This window comes from Nanorana parkeri, unplaced genomic scaffold (assembly GCF_000935625.1).
Source record: "Nanorana parkeri isolate BGI_ZX_2015 unplaced genomic scaffold, ASM93562v1 scaffold1440, whole genome shotgun sequence".
NCBI classification, from domain to species: Eukaryota; Metazoa; Chordata; class Amphibia; order Anura; family Dicroglossidae; genus Nanorana; species Nanorana parkeri.
Window position 1 is genome coordinate 5,111 of NW_017307708.1, and position 16,458 is coordinate 21,568.

The window sequence follows — 16,458 nt, forward strand, 5'->3', positions numbered from 1 at the left end:
AGAAAAATATTTAATAAAAAATGAATGAATAAATAAAAATAAATATAAAAAAATATAAAAGTTTCTAAAAAAAATATTTGAAAAAAATGTGAAAAAGGTAAAATAAAAAACATCTTCGGTTTCGGTCTGACATTTTTTTTTATTTCGGTTTCGTTTTTGAAATCTTCATTTCGGTGTACCTCTTGTATCGGTGCATCCCTAATTTACACTAACATGGAATCGTGGTGCTGGTGACATCTGTATTGGAGTTCTGTTGTGAGCGGCACCATCTGCAGTCATTACGAGCACCCGTTACTTTTGGAATATCGGGTAATGAGTGCGGCAAAGTATATGGATATTGCTTTATATAGTATATATCTGGGGACCTGTGGCACACTGGCAAGTTGTGATTAACTCCAAATATATGCGTCGTGTATACTTTACAAAAAAATTGCCGCGAGGTGCTACAGTGAAAGGGTTTGGCTTGAAGAAAAGGTGGCAACCCTATTCCCATAACATAGTGAAATATGTTCTGTAGTCCACAGAGAACTTGGAAAATGCTAACTGATAACAATATATGGAAAGTTATCAGCTAACTAGATTTTTGCTAGATTCAGCAGGTATTTTCTGCACTTATGAAACAGCTACAACAAAACCCTTTTAAATGTATATTTAACAGACTAAAGGGGAACAAATAAGATTCATACATTTTGATTGCTGATGCATGCTGCATTCTGCATGCTGATTCATACATTTTGATTGCTGATGCATGCTGCATTCTGCATGCTGATTCATACATTCATTTCACTGAGATTTTTCTTAACCTCTTCAGTGCCCCTCCTCTTGTAAACTACAGATCTCCAGTCTGCCTCTGTATTTTAACCTTCAACTCCATCCTACCATATATGTGGCCTGTAAATGAACTCATTTCCCTCCTGATCCTCCTGTGTATGACAGGATGTGCTCCATTACCATGCTCTGTGTTACAACCCCCTCAATACCAGCATGTTTTTTCATTTCCAAAAACTTGTGGCAATAAATGAGATCACCTTGAGGTGTCTACTTTCCAAAAAGGGGGTAATTTGGTTGGTGTTCATACTGTCCTGTCATTTTTATTTTAACAGAAAGTAAGGGAAACAGGTATTTGTTTCCATTTTTGTTGTTGTTGTTTCCTTTTTAAAGTAAATTATATAAAAATCCAGTGGTTTTTAAATACAATTAGAAGAAAGCTCTGTCTAAAAATAATCATACTGTATAAAACTAATTTGGGTTCCCTGTTGCATGATGTAGTAATTGTCAAACTATCTCAGCACTAAAAAATCACCTGTTAATTATCTGAGGACAGAGGATTCCCAAAAAGGGAGTGTAAGCAGGAAATAACTCCTGAAGCCATGTTCTCACTTGAACAGGAACCAGGGGCCATAGGTTGCGGGGAAACCAGGGAGAACTGGGTAGATACACTCTGCAGTAACATAAGAAACATAGTAAGGGGAAGTACAAGGGGTTAGTCTGTGAGCTGAAAGGGTGTCCTGAACTCCCAAATGTCAAAGAGGCACACTATGAGGATTCATACTCCAGTTGTAGAAGTGTGGGAACACCTTTATGTAGAAAGCCTATCAAGGGTATTAGCTGACTTCTGACTTTGTTGGGATGAGTGGGGTTTTTTTTCCATCTCTGTCAAAAAAGATGAAGAGAAGGGTGGGCTTCTTCCAACGCCTTAGCTGACCTCCTGTGTATAGGCAGAAGCACACTTTGGCTATCTGTGGCATAGCTAATTATGGTGTCACAAACAGGGCCAGAGATTATGTAATTTGAAGGCTAATGATCAGATGCTCCTGGGATGCAGCATCACCATCCCGATTATGAAGTCAAAGTGCTCTGCACATCTGAAAGGACATCAGTTCTATGTGAAACACAAGCTTAAAAGTTTGTAGCAAACTATTCCAAATAAAGCACAAGCATAAGGCTTCTTACATTTGCTCCAGCCACTGCAGGAAATAGGGATCTACTGCAGTAGCAGTAGAATCTCCTATAAAAGGTATCTATCCATTCTGACACTGTCCTATGTTGATGATAGTTTTAATTTGCCTGAGGGCAACACCAGCTCCTCTAAGGAAGCGCACCTTCAACTTGTTTATTGGTATTCCTTTTAAAATGTATAGCTAGTGCATTCACAATAGAACAGACCACCAACTGATAAATTCCCTATTAAAAGGGGAAAAGTTCCACCACACTCTCAGGTTGTGCCCAGGACCCGTCAGGGTAATTCCAGTCTGCATAGAGGATAACTCAAATAGCGTGTGAAGCAGAAAGGTTTTTCCAGCAAGCGGTGCACCAAAAAACCTAGAGTATAGAACAGCAGGCTGATCTTCCAAATGCAGGGTAATGGGTAAGGCGTCAATAAGGTTTGCAACAGTAAATCTGGATCCATGGCAAGACACTGCAATGCCCCCAAAACCGCCTCTTGATATAGACTGTTGTGGCTCTACATCTGAAATAGTAACAGGGACATTAAGCCCGGATTGATTCACTAACCTTATAAACACGCCACAAACAAGTATACACCTCTGTAGTGTGTTCCCTCCCAGCATGATCTATTGGTGGAATCTAGACACCTTTGTAGTGTGTACACACCCAGCAGGTGTGTTGTGCAAAGCCTTGCATGAATTGCAAGGTGATGTTGTGTAAATTAGCTCTACATTGTGTTGCTTGCGTTGATGAATGCAGGAATGTAAATGAATGAGCTAACCATTTTTGTCTAAACTGTGAAGCAGCATTATATATGCATCATGTGCATGATTTTTCCATATATGGCATTAGTGGAAATATGCTTTTAGAGACTTTTTGGTTGATAAATACGTTTTGCTGTGTAAAAATCACACGCACCTAGTGCGTGCGTGTGTTTAGGTTAGTAAATCACCCCCAAGGGCTCAGAGCCAGATTCTGCAGAAGATACTGCCGAAGCACACTTACAGGTTCTACGAGCAGAGTGCTCCACTAGCTGACCACAAACAGTTAAAAAGTCCAAAGTGAACGTGGATGTCCTTGTAGTGATGGAGGAGGCCTTGGCCACACCTGATGGAGCTCAGGGAGACTCAAATGAGGATAACCCTATAACAAGATTCCAGATTACCAACCGTGGTTCTTTCTGGGGATACTGGAACACCACCAGAGCCACTATGGGAGTATGGCCTGAGGTCACTTGTTGCAGCAGTAATGCAATTAGGCCCAATATAAGCAAGGCTTCAAGTACTCAAAAACCTGGGCAGCTGGTGCTGATGAGGGTTTCAGATGACCGAGGTGACAAATGGTGATAGCTGCCGGTGCTTCAGCTCGACCATCCTTACTCACGGAGTCTTCATAGACTGGGTCACGCCTTGGCCTGTGCCATGGCTCTGGGCTCAGAAAGCATTCCATGGCTAACACAGGACACAAAGTTCTAACACACATGGCTAACACAGGACCCAGAATACAAAGCTCAGTGTGATGGTAATGGGGTCGGGCACCCTAATATTAATAAGGAAATGTCATCTTGCACTAATTTTGCTGAAATTCCCCACTTCTAGTTTGAATTTTATCAGGCTCCCCTTACACAGATACTGTATGTTACATTTGTTTAGGCCATCTTCAATTTCCAGCACCAGATATCTGCTAATCTGGCCGCTTTGATTTTTATAGATTTTATTGATTGCTAGACCTTACAAAATGCACTAAGGCTTGAGTGGTTTATTCAGCTTTCGTTATGCCTGGTGTGAAATAGCCCTAATGGTCTTTTATTGCTGGGCATCATAAACCACTCACCAATTAATTGCCACTAGACATCTCAGCTAAGCTCCTAAAGATTGCCTGCTCTGATAACGAAATAACTTGCCCTTAGCTCATCTCTACCAATAATCGTGTGTTCCAATTTCATTCAATATTCATAACTCTGAATTTAGAGATGATGCATAAAAAAACCCCATATATACTGTATAGCTGCATCCTCTCAAACAAAATCCACACATTAGACTTCGGAGACAGAAATACTTCACAGGCACATCAAATGTAGTATACACAAAGCTAATTCCATAACAATCAATGGTTTATACTGTGGTAAAATGTGAAACTATAGAAAAATGGTTATTGATATAAAACTGAGAGGGGCAGCGGAGAAGGTCATAAAATGTTCAGCCCTCCTGCTCCTTCCTCCATGATTGTTAGTTGACACACCCTAGAGGACCCACGAAAAGCAGCTAACTAGGAAGCTGGAGGCATCTCGAATGATCATCAGAAAGAATCTTGTGTACCATGAAGAAGCTCATTATCATCAAGAACCAACCCTTTGTCTTACTTTGAGAGCCCAATCCAGATCTATCTTCTGTTGCATTGAACTGGACTCTTAGAACTCACAAAACCCAGGACTTGTTATGTACTCATATTTTTATTCCCTTTTAATTTTACTGTTGTTATATTTGTCTCTCTTTTGTAACATCTTCTTTTGTGTAGATTTTTTTTCCAGTACTGTTTCCTTTATTAAAAATTGAAAAAAACTGATCTCTACACTCTAAATAAGAACTTACAAATTATCCGAGTCTCTGTGATGAGTGCTACCATAATGTAAAACCTGTCATATTCCTGTCTTAAGAGACAGTGGCATCACAGGCTTTGTTTACATTTTGAATTGTCACAGCATTTGCTGGGTTTTCATCAAAACATGTAGTGGCAGCAATCGTTTTGTTAAAACATGGTGACAGCCATTGTTTAGATGTGTAAAGAATTAACTACGGAGTTAACTGTTGTCTGTTGTTCCGCGGGCTGGGAAATCCTTGTTTGTTGCGCGTTTCTACCACGATTCGCAGTAAGACAAACGCGCGTTTCCGAGGGCTACTTGGCTGTATCCCAATAGAAACGCGAGACCAAAACGCCCCAAAGAAGCTCATGTACCTTTTTAGGCGTAGGCCGTTTTGTAGTGCGTTCAGACAGGCTGAAATACGGAAAGGTGTGAACCATACCCATAGAAAACAATGGGATTTTCAAGTTTGTACGTTTTGTAGAGCGTTCATAGAGCGTTAAACGCGTGACAAAACGTAAAGGTGTGAACAGGAACTTAAGCTTTGGAGCACTAGATGGTGTTGCTGCCTGCAACTGCTTCAGGTGAGCAGGTTTTAAGGCATGCATATATACACACACACACACACACCTTGAACTCATACAACGTAAAATCCAGCATATTTTCAGGTGCTGAGAAGAGTCTTCCATGGAAGTAAATGGTTGGAAGCAGGTATACGCCAGACTTGCATCTGTCTGCATTCGGGGTTGTGCATTTGTATGCATGCATGTGTTTACGCAAGTCCGGCGTATATCCCCGTACAGCCATCGAGTTCTATAGGAGGCTGTACACAGCACCTCAGGCTTTCTAGTGGGGAGAAATATACCAGAACATACATTGCATGGGTTCATCCACCCAAGTGCATGAGCAAGTTACATTTGATTAGACACAATTTTTTTTACAAACAATGCTCCAAGAATCACCCCTTTATTTTGTGTTTTTGTATATAGGTCAGGCATAAAATACTGAATCAATATAATTGAGATGATAGCCTGGCTTCAGAGTCAGCAATAGTTTTATACATAATTCTCTTGTGACAGGTTTCCTTTATCTGCTTCACTCTCACAATTCTTTTCAATGTTTTGCTAATGGGGCAGTAGGGTGGTTAGGGCAGAAGGGACACAGAAGTTGAGTATGTTTTGCACTTTTGTTTTTGCTTTCGTTACATACCGAAAACATTAAAGTGATAAAAGAAAAAAAAAAGACAGGAGGTAACCTTTTAAAGCCGAATAACTGTGATGACACATCCAGAATATCTAAATATGCACAGCATATGTGTACATTAAGACACACCTCTGGGTCTGGCCTCCTCCAGCGATGTAAGGTGCCAGCTCCCTGCATTCATATCATTCCCGCTGTTGCCATGTTATTTTTTCCTCTTCTGCCAGGTCGCCTTCTTCTTGCTTACCCCACTGGGCAGGTACTGATAATTTAACTTCCATGCTTGAGTTACATTTACTGCGCATTGCACTACAGTGTAGATTTTTTTTTTTAAATGCTAGCAGGCAGTGGCGTCACAAGGGGGGTGCAGCCCACACCCGGGTGACACCATTGGAGGGGTGACACCAAAATGACTGATAGTCATTTTGGTGTCTCCCCCCCCCTGAAAAGTTGGGCGCTCGGTCATGGACCGAACGCCCGACAGTATCAGGAAAAGAGGAGGGGACATGGCGGCATACCTTATCCCGCCGGGTGACTGTCCCCTCCTCTCTCTGCCGGCGTCCATCACCAAGATGTACGCCGGCAGGTATCAGAAGATCGCCGCTAGTGCGCGATTACATCATCGCGCACGGGCGTGGTGACGTCATACGCATGCGCGGTGACATCTCGACGGGGTGACACCCGGTAACCGCTCTGCGACGCCCCTGCTAGCAGGAAGTAAAAGGATTTTTTTTGGCAGAAGAGACTTATAAATTATTTTCTACCAAAAGACCCTACATGTGGGCAAATTGTAGATTTTAAAGTTTACTTCTACTGTAATAGATAATATAAATTTGTTTAATTTTTATCAGTGTATCCGGAAACCCCCTTTTTTTCCCCTCCAAATAAGGGCCTTGTTGATGGACCTGGGGGAATGCATTGGTGTTTGTCGGTTTTATCATATTTATTTACTTTTTATTCTGCTGTATATTATAAAAATAAAAGGGGATTAAAAGCTAAATTAGAACCCCCACCTGGAGCTCCTCCCACCGGACCAACGCTGACTCGTTGCTGCTCTTTTCAGTGTTCGAACACAGTGAGTGAGGGCAGATTGGGGGTCCTTACTATTAAGCAAAGTATAATTGTAAATGTATTGTCTGCACTGCATTAGCAGTATATATGTACTCTATATGTCTTACATATAGAGTATAGAGTACACACTGCTAGTACAGTGCAAACAATACATTTACAATTATCCTCTGCTAACATGAATCGATTAAATGATCTGTATGTAGCCCTGTACTACGGATCATTTAACCCATTCATGTTAGCAGAGGATAATTGTAAATGTATTGTTGCAGTGCACTCTCTATATACATGTACTATATACTACATATAGAATGCACTGCAACAATAGATTTACAATTATCCCTTGCTAATATGAATGGGTTAAATGATCCGTAGTACATATGTAGCCCTGTACTACGGATCATTTAACACATTCATGTTAGCAGCGCAGAATTGTATATCTATATGTACTGTACGTATACAGCACAAATGTCCCGTATATTGCAGCAATAGATTTACAATGATCCCCTGCTAACATGAATGGGTTAAATGATCCATAGTACAACTACATGTTATGTACTATTATGTACTATGGATCATGATTTAACCTATTCATGTTAGCAGGGGATAAATGTAACTCTATTACTGCAGAGTACTGGACGTATGTGCTGTATATGTATTATGGATCATGATTTAACCTATTCATGTTAGCAGGGCAGAATTGCAAGCGCCTCCCACAAGCTGAGCACCGAGACCTGATGCAGCGATCCTGCCCAGCGCCGACTACAAGTGGCACCGCTTGAGGCAACAGGGATCGGAGTGAAACTGTGAGTGAGGGAAGCTGGGACGGGGCTGGCTGTAAATCTATTGCTGTAGTGTACTGGACGTGTGTAATGTATATGTAGTACATATATACAGCACACACCTCCACTACACTCCAGCAATAGAGTTACAATTCTCCCCTGCTAACATGAATAGGTTAAATCATGATCCATAGTACATAATATGTAGTTGTACTATGGATCATTTAAAGTCACCTGTCCCTTTAAGAAAAAGTATCAGTAATTGGTATCGGCAAGTACATGAGGGGATATACTTCTACTTGGGCCTGAAAAAGTGGCATCGGGACATCCCTAGTAGACATTATACAACAGTTTATTCCTAAGACTATTCATATGCATGACGTTTTTGTTGGTGTTTCAGAAGCTGAGGTCTCTGGGCAAAGGTCCGTGGGCACTTAACACATTTGTAGGGCCGCTCACCAGTATGCTTACGTTTATGTAGGACAAGATGGGTACTATGTTTGAAGCCCTTCCCACACTCCCCACAATGGTAAGGACGCTCTCCTGTGTGGATTCTTTGGTGAGTGATAAGGTGGGAACTAGTAGTAAAGCCCTTCCCACATTCTATGCAAGCATACGGCTTTATGCCTGTATGAGTTCTCTGGTGTGTGATGAGACTGGAACTTTGAGTAAAGCTTTTCCCACAGTCTGCACAGACATATGGCTTCTCTCCTGTGTGAGTTCTCTGGTGGACAATAAGGTAGGTACTTATGCTGAAGGTCTTGCCACATTCCGAACATGCAAATGGCTTAAATCCAGTGTGAATTCTCTGATGTTTGAGTAATGATGAAGATTCAGTAAAGCCTTTTCCACAGTAAGAACAGACAAAGGGTCTCTCTACAGAATGACATCTCTCATGTCTCTTGAGGTTAGCACGTTGAGTGAAACACTTATCACATTTTGAACAAACATAGATAGAAATGCCAGTATGGATCTTCTGATGTTTCATTAGCCCTGGTTTTTGACTATAGCTTTTCCCACATTCACTACAAGTATATCTGCCACACTTTGGTTGGATATTGCCATAGTTTGACTTTTTTTTCAAACTCTTATGGGGTTTAAGTTCTCTCACCTCATCATCATAAAACAAGGTGTACTCCACTGCACCTCTGTCTCGGAAATTGTACTGACGTTTGGGGGCCGGACTCCCATTTCCATTAGAGAATGTTTTTGTATTGTTTTTTAGGTCACCTGTTAAGTGTACTTCTTCTACGTTCAATTTTTCAGGTGATAAAGATGTATGTATCTTTTCCATGTTGAATCTGGGGGCATCTACAATTGTGCCATACATTGACTTCCTCTGCAAGCTCTTCTGAGGCTTAAGCTTACTTATTTTACCATTATAAAACATGGTGTCCTCCACTGCACCTCTGTATCGGAAATTGTACCGATGTTTGGGGGGCAGACTCCCATTTCCATTAGAGGATGTTTTTGCATTATTTTTTAAGTCACCTGTTAAGTGTACTTCTTCCACTGTCAATTTTTCAGGCATTAAAGATGTATGTATCTTTTCCATGTTGAATCTGAGGGCATCTACAATTTTGCCATTGCTTGACCTTCTCTGCAAGCTCTTCTGAGGTTTAGGCTTACTAATTTTACCATCATAAAACATGGTGTCCTCCACTGCACCCCTGTCTTGGAAATTGTACTGACGCTTGGAACGCAGACTCCGATTTTTATAAGCGGATGTTTTTGTATTATTTTGTAGGTGACCTGTTAAGTGTATTTCTTGCACCGTCAATTCCTCAGGTGTTGTACGTAACTGTTCCGTTTTAAATCGGAGGACATCTACAATTTTGTCATAGCTTGATTTTCTCTGCAAGCTCTTGTGAGGTTTACAATTTCTCATTTCATCTTCATCATCATAAAACATTGTGTACTCCACTGCAACTCGGTCTCGGAAGTTGTACTGACGTCTGCGGGGTAGACTCCCATTTTCATTAGAGCATGTCTTTGTACTGTTTTCTAGGTCATCTATTAAATGTATGTCTTTCACTCTCAGTCCTTCAAGTGTTAACAGAGATGTATGGAGCTCTTTTGTGATGAATCCAGGGGCATCTACAAGAGGGAAAAACGTGAGTACCTTACCAACCCAAAAATAGTTTTATTCTAAATATGGGAATGCATAGTCTTTATTTGCAGGGTGTCAAGAAAAAGAGCCAAGAGACACATGTGGATTGCACAGGGTGGTGAAAAATCACAAACTGCAAACTCTGCTTTTTTTTTAAAAAACACTACATCTATAAATCTAAGTAATATATATTACTAAATAATCCACACTATACCCCTACAAATATCCCAGCAGCAGTGATAAGCTCATTAGCTTATGTAAATGAATCTCCAAACAGCATTTATAAAGTGCTCAAAACAAAAATGAATAGTAAACAAATTATGTGGTTATGACAATTAATTATAACGTGCTTTCTTCCACAATAAATATCTTCCAGTAAAAGATTGTAATTTCATAAAAAAACTTTGCAGAGTCTGCCGTGACAGGGGAGGGGAATCCAGCCCCTGTCACGGCAGAGAGCCGTGACAGGATTGAGAGGTGAGCGAACGCCGGTATGTGTTCGCTCACCTCCGATCTACTGAGCCGACCTGTGACAGTCTCATTGTCACAGGTTGGCTAGAACTATGAGGTGAGTGAAAAGCACTCACCTCATAGTCCACCTTTAAGTCACCTCTTCTCCCTCAGTCTGTAAACTGGACAGTGAAGGAGCAGAATATTGATCAGGTCTTCCCGTCCTCTCCCCTTCTGTGAAAGCTTTGCCAGTGTTGTACTAACAGCACTCTGCAAAGCAATTAAATCCAGCTTGACTCAGAAACCTAAGACTCTATTTGCACCATGAAGGTGCATTTAGGGATTCCTGTGTCAGGAACTTGCAATTTCCTGCAGCAGGAATCCCTAAACTGCTGTTTACAAGTGGCAGCTGTCACCCATTCAAGTTAATCATCGGGTGACAGCCGCTGCATTTGAGCGGCACACCAAATGTAATCGTATGTGATCACTCACTCTTCGTGGATGCATCAATCAATGTAACTGTATTTGTAGGACCAAATTATAGACGAGTAATAAGCATGGAGAAACCAGTGCTAGAGTATGGAGAGGGTGAGTGGTGTATTAATTAAAAAAAAACAAAATACAATATCTGTTTCTCTCTTAGAAACAGAGCTTATACAAGGTGACATGTTCACAGCGCAGCTAAATATAATACATATAACTCTAATACATGTCCCACAAACTGACCCTGTGAATGTTTTTCCAATACTGTCATATACAGATCTTCATCTTGTTCAATTTTTGAGATCAAAGTTGGTTTTTCATTTTGGTATCCTAAGTGAAAACATGAAATACATTTTTGTAAAGAAAACAGTGAGAAATAAAACAAAACTTCAACGTTGTTGAACTGAGAGTATCAGTGGTATTCAGGAGAACTGAAACAATTCTCCAAAAACATGGATTGTATGGTTCTCCAAAGATAGGGAAAACAAAGCAATCCCTTAATCTCATTGTGCACAGGTTTACCGACAGCTCTTAGCCCCTTTTGATCTACTAAAATGACACAAATTCTGTCACCACCCTCAGTAAATGCCATATTTTTTGTATACTTAAAAATCAACATATTGGGTTATTTGGTAAGGTGCAAAAGGTAATTTCTAAGTAAACGTGATGCTAGTAAAGCTCGATACCTACTACAAAACATATCACTACTACAACCCCTTTTTTTTAGAATCCAGTTATACAAATCCTATGCTTTTTGAATGTAGGTATAAACCATGCAAAGGAAGTACATGATTTAAGAGGACCTTTGTAGTGCAGTGTTCAGACTCCGCTGGACTGGACATTGCATAGATAACTAGGAAGTGTGCACTGGGTTCCATGTAGAGAGCTTTCCAGACTCCACTTAGGTAACAATATAGCCCCAGAGCACTCTCTAGGTCCACAGTTGCTAGCCCTGTCTCAGTGCATGCTTGGTCTCTAAAGACTCACTCCATAAGCAGACTGGTTGGGCCCAGCAGCAGGAGCAAAACCATTTACATTGGTCATAGAGTGCCTTTAAATGTCCAGCTCCCTGTAGGTTTTCCCTGTGGAAGGGTTAACGCTGTGGGACTGAGCATCGACATCAATCGCTGCTTGCAAAGAGCTACGTGGAGCTCCGAACTTTGGTCTGTTCTTGCTGAATTCCAACATTGACTTTGGTCAACTCCGGCAGATGTCTAGAGCCTAGAACCATGCTGACCTCTGCTCCTAGAGTTAATTTTTATCATCCGAATTCTCTTTAGCTAGTGTAGCCAGTTCCCGTCTTTCTGATCTTCCCTACAGTCATGCAAGTACACTCCGACGCCTTCCCCTGCAGAGTATGCATCTGATTTTGAAGAATTTATCAGAAGCATCCTTGTGCCAGTAAATCAGCCATTAACACATTTAATGCTAATAAATATTTATGACTGCTTAGATTACATATGTTACAGGCAAAGGTTTATCTCCAAATCATGTGGTTGTTATAGATGAAATCATTCAGCCTACCCAGTGAGTGGATTGTTTGGTAGTTATCCATCATTACTTGCCGATAAAGGTTAATTTGGTCTGCTTCTAGATATCGCCATTCTTCCTTTGAGAAATACACAGCAACATCTTCAAAGTCTGTAGGGGGCTAAAAATCACCAAAAGTAACTTTTTCATATGGGTACACATTTCCTATAATACAAGAAGAAAGCAAATGTAACCGCCTTATTTTACACAGCTAGCAGAACATCAATGCCTTCATGGGGTGAGCTTTCCCTCATTATGGTAATTGTCAGTGTTTTTACTCAAATGACTGCCACTATTCTTGTGTGCACACAAATTTCCAGAAGTTATCTATACTGCAATTATTGATAACAGCATTACGATAATGTATTTCCTAATTATCACTTGCAGTGTTACAGTGAAGGGTATTTGGGCAAACAGAATTGTTCCTAAATGGGTGTTACTATCATTTGACAGTAAGTAACCAACAAATCAGTATTAACTAAAATCTCATTTAAAAATCTCTTTCCTACTGCCTCTTGCTGCCAAAGGTGATGAAAACGACAATCTGTGCCTTCTAGTCTCTAAATTAAGAAGAGATCTAGGAAATATAACTAGAAAATACAGTGACACATTAAACTTACCTCGGTGCTATCCTTTTTGAGTTATGTCTTTCCAAAAACTGTGCAGAGAGCCCAGCAGCACATTTAGATTAGTGCTTCCGGTCCGTGCACCCTCTACTTGCAAAATGCAGCTCCTTAGAAATTCATTGCAGCAATAAATTGCAAAAGCAGGGACAAGAAGAAGAGAGCACACAGACTGGAAAAACTGAATAGTACTGTTGCACTCCAAGTATAGTTTTCAGAGAGCTATGTATTAAAATAAATGTATTTTTCAGTACAACTGGCATGAGTACTTGAATAATACTAATAGTACTTAGTAATACTTAGTACTTAGTAACTAGTAATTTGAGCCTCCTGCAATCTCCTGCTCAACAGCACTCAGACTGGTAGTGTCAGTGGCGGCACTGGGAGCCAATCAGGTGTACTGCATGGGAATGTGCTGAAACTGAACATGCTGATAGGGGGAGAGACCAAGCGAGTAGAGTCTGCTGCTGCTCTTTCATTGTCCAATCAACAGGCTGACAGTGTAGAGAAGACACAAATGTATCCAATCTGACAACCACTTTCATGATAGTGAATGTACCACTGCAACATCCAATGCAGAACCACTGCATTTGCTGAACTGGGTTTAGATACCAAGGGACAAACCACTGAACATTAAAAGAAGTCCTACCCAACCTGCTTCAGCTAGAATCCAGATTACATTTACTTTCACAGTTGAAGAGACACTAAACTCAGGAGTAAAATCTTAAAAATATATTCGAGTACCTTAACTATTAAGAAAAATTTAACTTATTTGTGAATCACTCAGCTGTAGATCCTCAAATCATCTCTGAATTCGTGCTGACACTGTCCTTCCTTCTGGATGGTGACTACTTTTGTTCTACATGGCCCGGTGTGTGTGATGTAAAGTAGCCACCGCTCAAAGCTCGCTCCTGTGATAGACTACAATCTCGATACAAATTAATAAACTAAACGTGAGATTGTAGTCCATCCCAAGAGGGAGCTTGGAGCAGCAGGAATTCAGAGATGATTTGAGGATCTAAAGCCCACTGATACAAAAATAAGATACATTTTGTTAATAGTTAGGGTACTTGAATGCATATTTAAAATTTTACTTCTGAGTCTAGTGTCACTTTCAGAAATGTCTCTGACACTCAGTGCCATTCCAGACAGGAAAATAACAAATTTTAAAATATGGTTGCGTTCTTTAAAGAGGCAAGCATTCTTTCATTTTTAACTTAGAGCATTTAAAGAAAACATATTCAGACTTATTTTATTACACATACAATAAGTCAGATTTAAACAGTTAAATACCACAGTATATAACCTGCAAGTAGGTTTCCTTTCTTTTTGCAGCAACCCTCTGAGGTAGCACTTTTGTCCTTATTCTCCGTATCCCTGAAGTCTTTATCCTTGGCATTCTGGGGAAATAAAAACACATGAATACAGAAATTATTTTATACAAAGAATATCAAAAATTTTTTTTTTTTTTAAATGACCCTGGTTGTTGCCAAGTTAATTCTTGTATTACTTCATCTCTGCATTCTATTTTTTATCTGATTCCATTTTGCAGCTAATTTCTACCAACCAATCAGCATCAACCTCAGAAGCAGCTGATCCAGGGATCACTTCTTATTTAAAGGCCAACTCCAATTTTCCCCCCACCCTGTCAACTCTCTAAAGAAATAAAACCGCCAAGTACCTACAAGAGAAGTGCCATTATACTTCCCTCCCTGGTGGCCTGTGTCTGCTACATTACTATAATACAAAACACAAAAATTCCACAGCCTCAACCTGCCAGCCAGCCTGCAACCAAACAAGTAGCCCTGTCAACAGTATGCGTTAAAATCAGAGGTTTTAGTTGCACAAACTTTTGGCCAAAAATATGTAGAAGCCACACTGCCGCGCCAAGGCACTTCTGCAAAGTGTGGTCCTAACTCTATGTATCCGAGTCTCCAAGTGTGAGCATATTAATGAAGTTGATAAATTACATGCAGGTGTACCTGGAGGTAGCCAACTCGTCCTGATAAGGTGCAGGGACGCACTGGAGGCCCAGCAACCAAAAATGCACGCTGGGACTCCAGTGTGTCCCCCTAACCCAAAATAGTCAAACTGCAGGGCGCACATTGGGAAGTGTGTCTAGTGTGTCTGCTACATTCCCTCTATTGATTGTACATCCCACCCCATGGCTGCTGTCTCAGACTCCCATATAACAACAGGACTAAAGCTGACCATACAACGTTTAGATTTCTGAACAAATTTTCATACAAAAGATCTTCCATTCGACTTTCTATTAGTTGAACGATTTTGACCATAGAGACAAAGAGACTCAAAGGAGCAGGATGGAAATTTTTTCTTGATCGAACAAAATTCTAACAGAGTATGTAGTTTTTGTTTGGGAAACTCCATTCATTCCAAAATCGAGTGTTAAAATCAAACGAAATTTTGATCGACGTTCGTCAAGTGTCTAATGGCATTAAAAGAGAACTATGGGGTAAGTGTTTTTCCCCATAGTTCTCTTAAGGGTCACGGGAGGACATATACTAGCATCCTCCCGTGACCCAATGCTCAGTATATGGCAAGCTACAGCTCCCGGTATGCTGAGACCGCCGCAGCCGGGATGGATCCCGACAATGCTGTCGAGATCCACCCAGCTGTGTGAATGACAGCGGGCTCTGCCTATCTAGAGGCAGAGCCAGCTGTACCCTTCCCCTCCCCCATCCGTTCCTCCAGTCAGCGCTGGAGGATCGTAGCTGGAAGGGGGGAATCCCTGCAGGGAGCCATGACTGACAGTCACTGCTCTCTGCAGGGAGATGATCAAGAAGTGAGCGAGCGTTGATATGTGTTCGCTCACTTCCAGATCGATTGAGCCGACCTTCATTGTCACACGTCGGCTCGAACTATGAGGCAGAGTGATTTTCACTCACCTCATAGTTCTCCTTTAAGGGGTGGTAAAGAAAGATCTTTCTTATGAACGTTGGAAATCTACTAGTGTATAACCAGGTTTAGGGGTTAGAGGAAGGAGCCACTGGTAGCAAGGGACACATACATCTGATACTCCAGGAACTGACAAATGCTGACGACACTGACAGAAGATGCAGTGCTAGAACAGAGAGGAGGAAGGACACACAGGCCACCAGAGAAGTCAGTCTATTGGCTCTTCTCCTGCACGGAAACAACGGTGTGATTTCTTTAGAGGCCTATTCATGGAAGGACAAATGTTGGTTACTTCAGCTGTAAGCAGGAAGAAGAAAAAAAAATCTTTTACACAAAAAAGGTAAACACCCTTTTTTCTCAAAAAGTAATGATACCGGTAAAAATACAAACATCATAGAGGGCATGAGCCCTATGATGTTAAAATCAATGCTTAAATTAGAAAATTGATAATTAAACAAAAAAGTGTATCTGAAAATTGTATTTAACAGGGTATCTTTAAGCAGCCTCATTGAAAAGAATAGTAAATGGAAAAAAAACAATTGTATTTAGCGTTCAGTTTTGTGCTTTTTAAATGTGCAATACCTAGTTTCTATCTTATACTGAGCCAAAACCACATATTTAAATATACACAAAAATATGTGTTCAAAACATAAATGTGCATAATAACCCATGCAAAAAAATTTAAATGTATTGCAAAAGTACATCACATCTATCAATGTCTGCTTTGGTCCATTTTTACCATGTGTTGTAGTGTGTTTCCGTTATGGG

The 16,458-nt window shown here is 40.6% G+C and overlaps 1 protein-coding gene across 1 annotated transcript; it reads right to left on the reverse strand.

Moving 5' to 3' along the window:
• Positions 1 to 7,942: 7,942 nt before the first annotated feature.
• Positions 7,943 to 15,634, reverse strand: LOC108798258 (zinc finger protein 300-like). Its single transcript, XM_018569990.1, has 5 exons — positions 15,608 to 15,634; positions 14,081 to 14,174; positions 12,146 to 12,262; positions 10,865 to 10,951; positions 7,943 to 9,675 (listed from the first exon to the last, which is right to left on the reverse strand). Exons 1-5 carry the CDS (start codon positions 15,632 to 15,634, stop codon positions 7,943 to 7,945), a joined length of 2,058 nt encoding a protein of 685 aa, XP_018425492.1.
• Positions 15,635 to 16,458: the final 824 nt, after the last annotated feature.

Coding starts and splice junctions, on each gene's coding strand:
- LOC108798258 (XM_018569990.1), bottom strand. CDS start 15,634: ATGAAGGTCGGCTCAATCGATCTGGAA. Junction 10,952..12,145: donor CCAAACAATCCACTCACTGG/GTAGGCTGAATG, acceptor GTTTTCACTTAG/GATACCAAAATGAAAAACCA. Junction 9,676..10,864: donor ATTGGAAAAACATTCACAGG/GTCAGTTTGTGG, acceptor TCCCTCTTGTAG/ATGCCCCTGGATTCATCACA.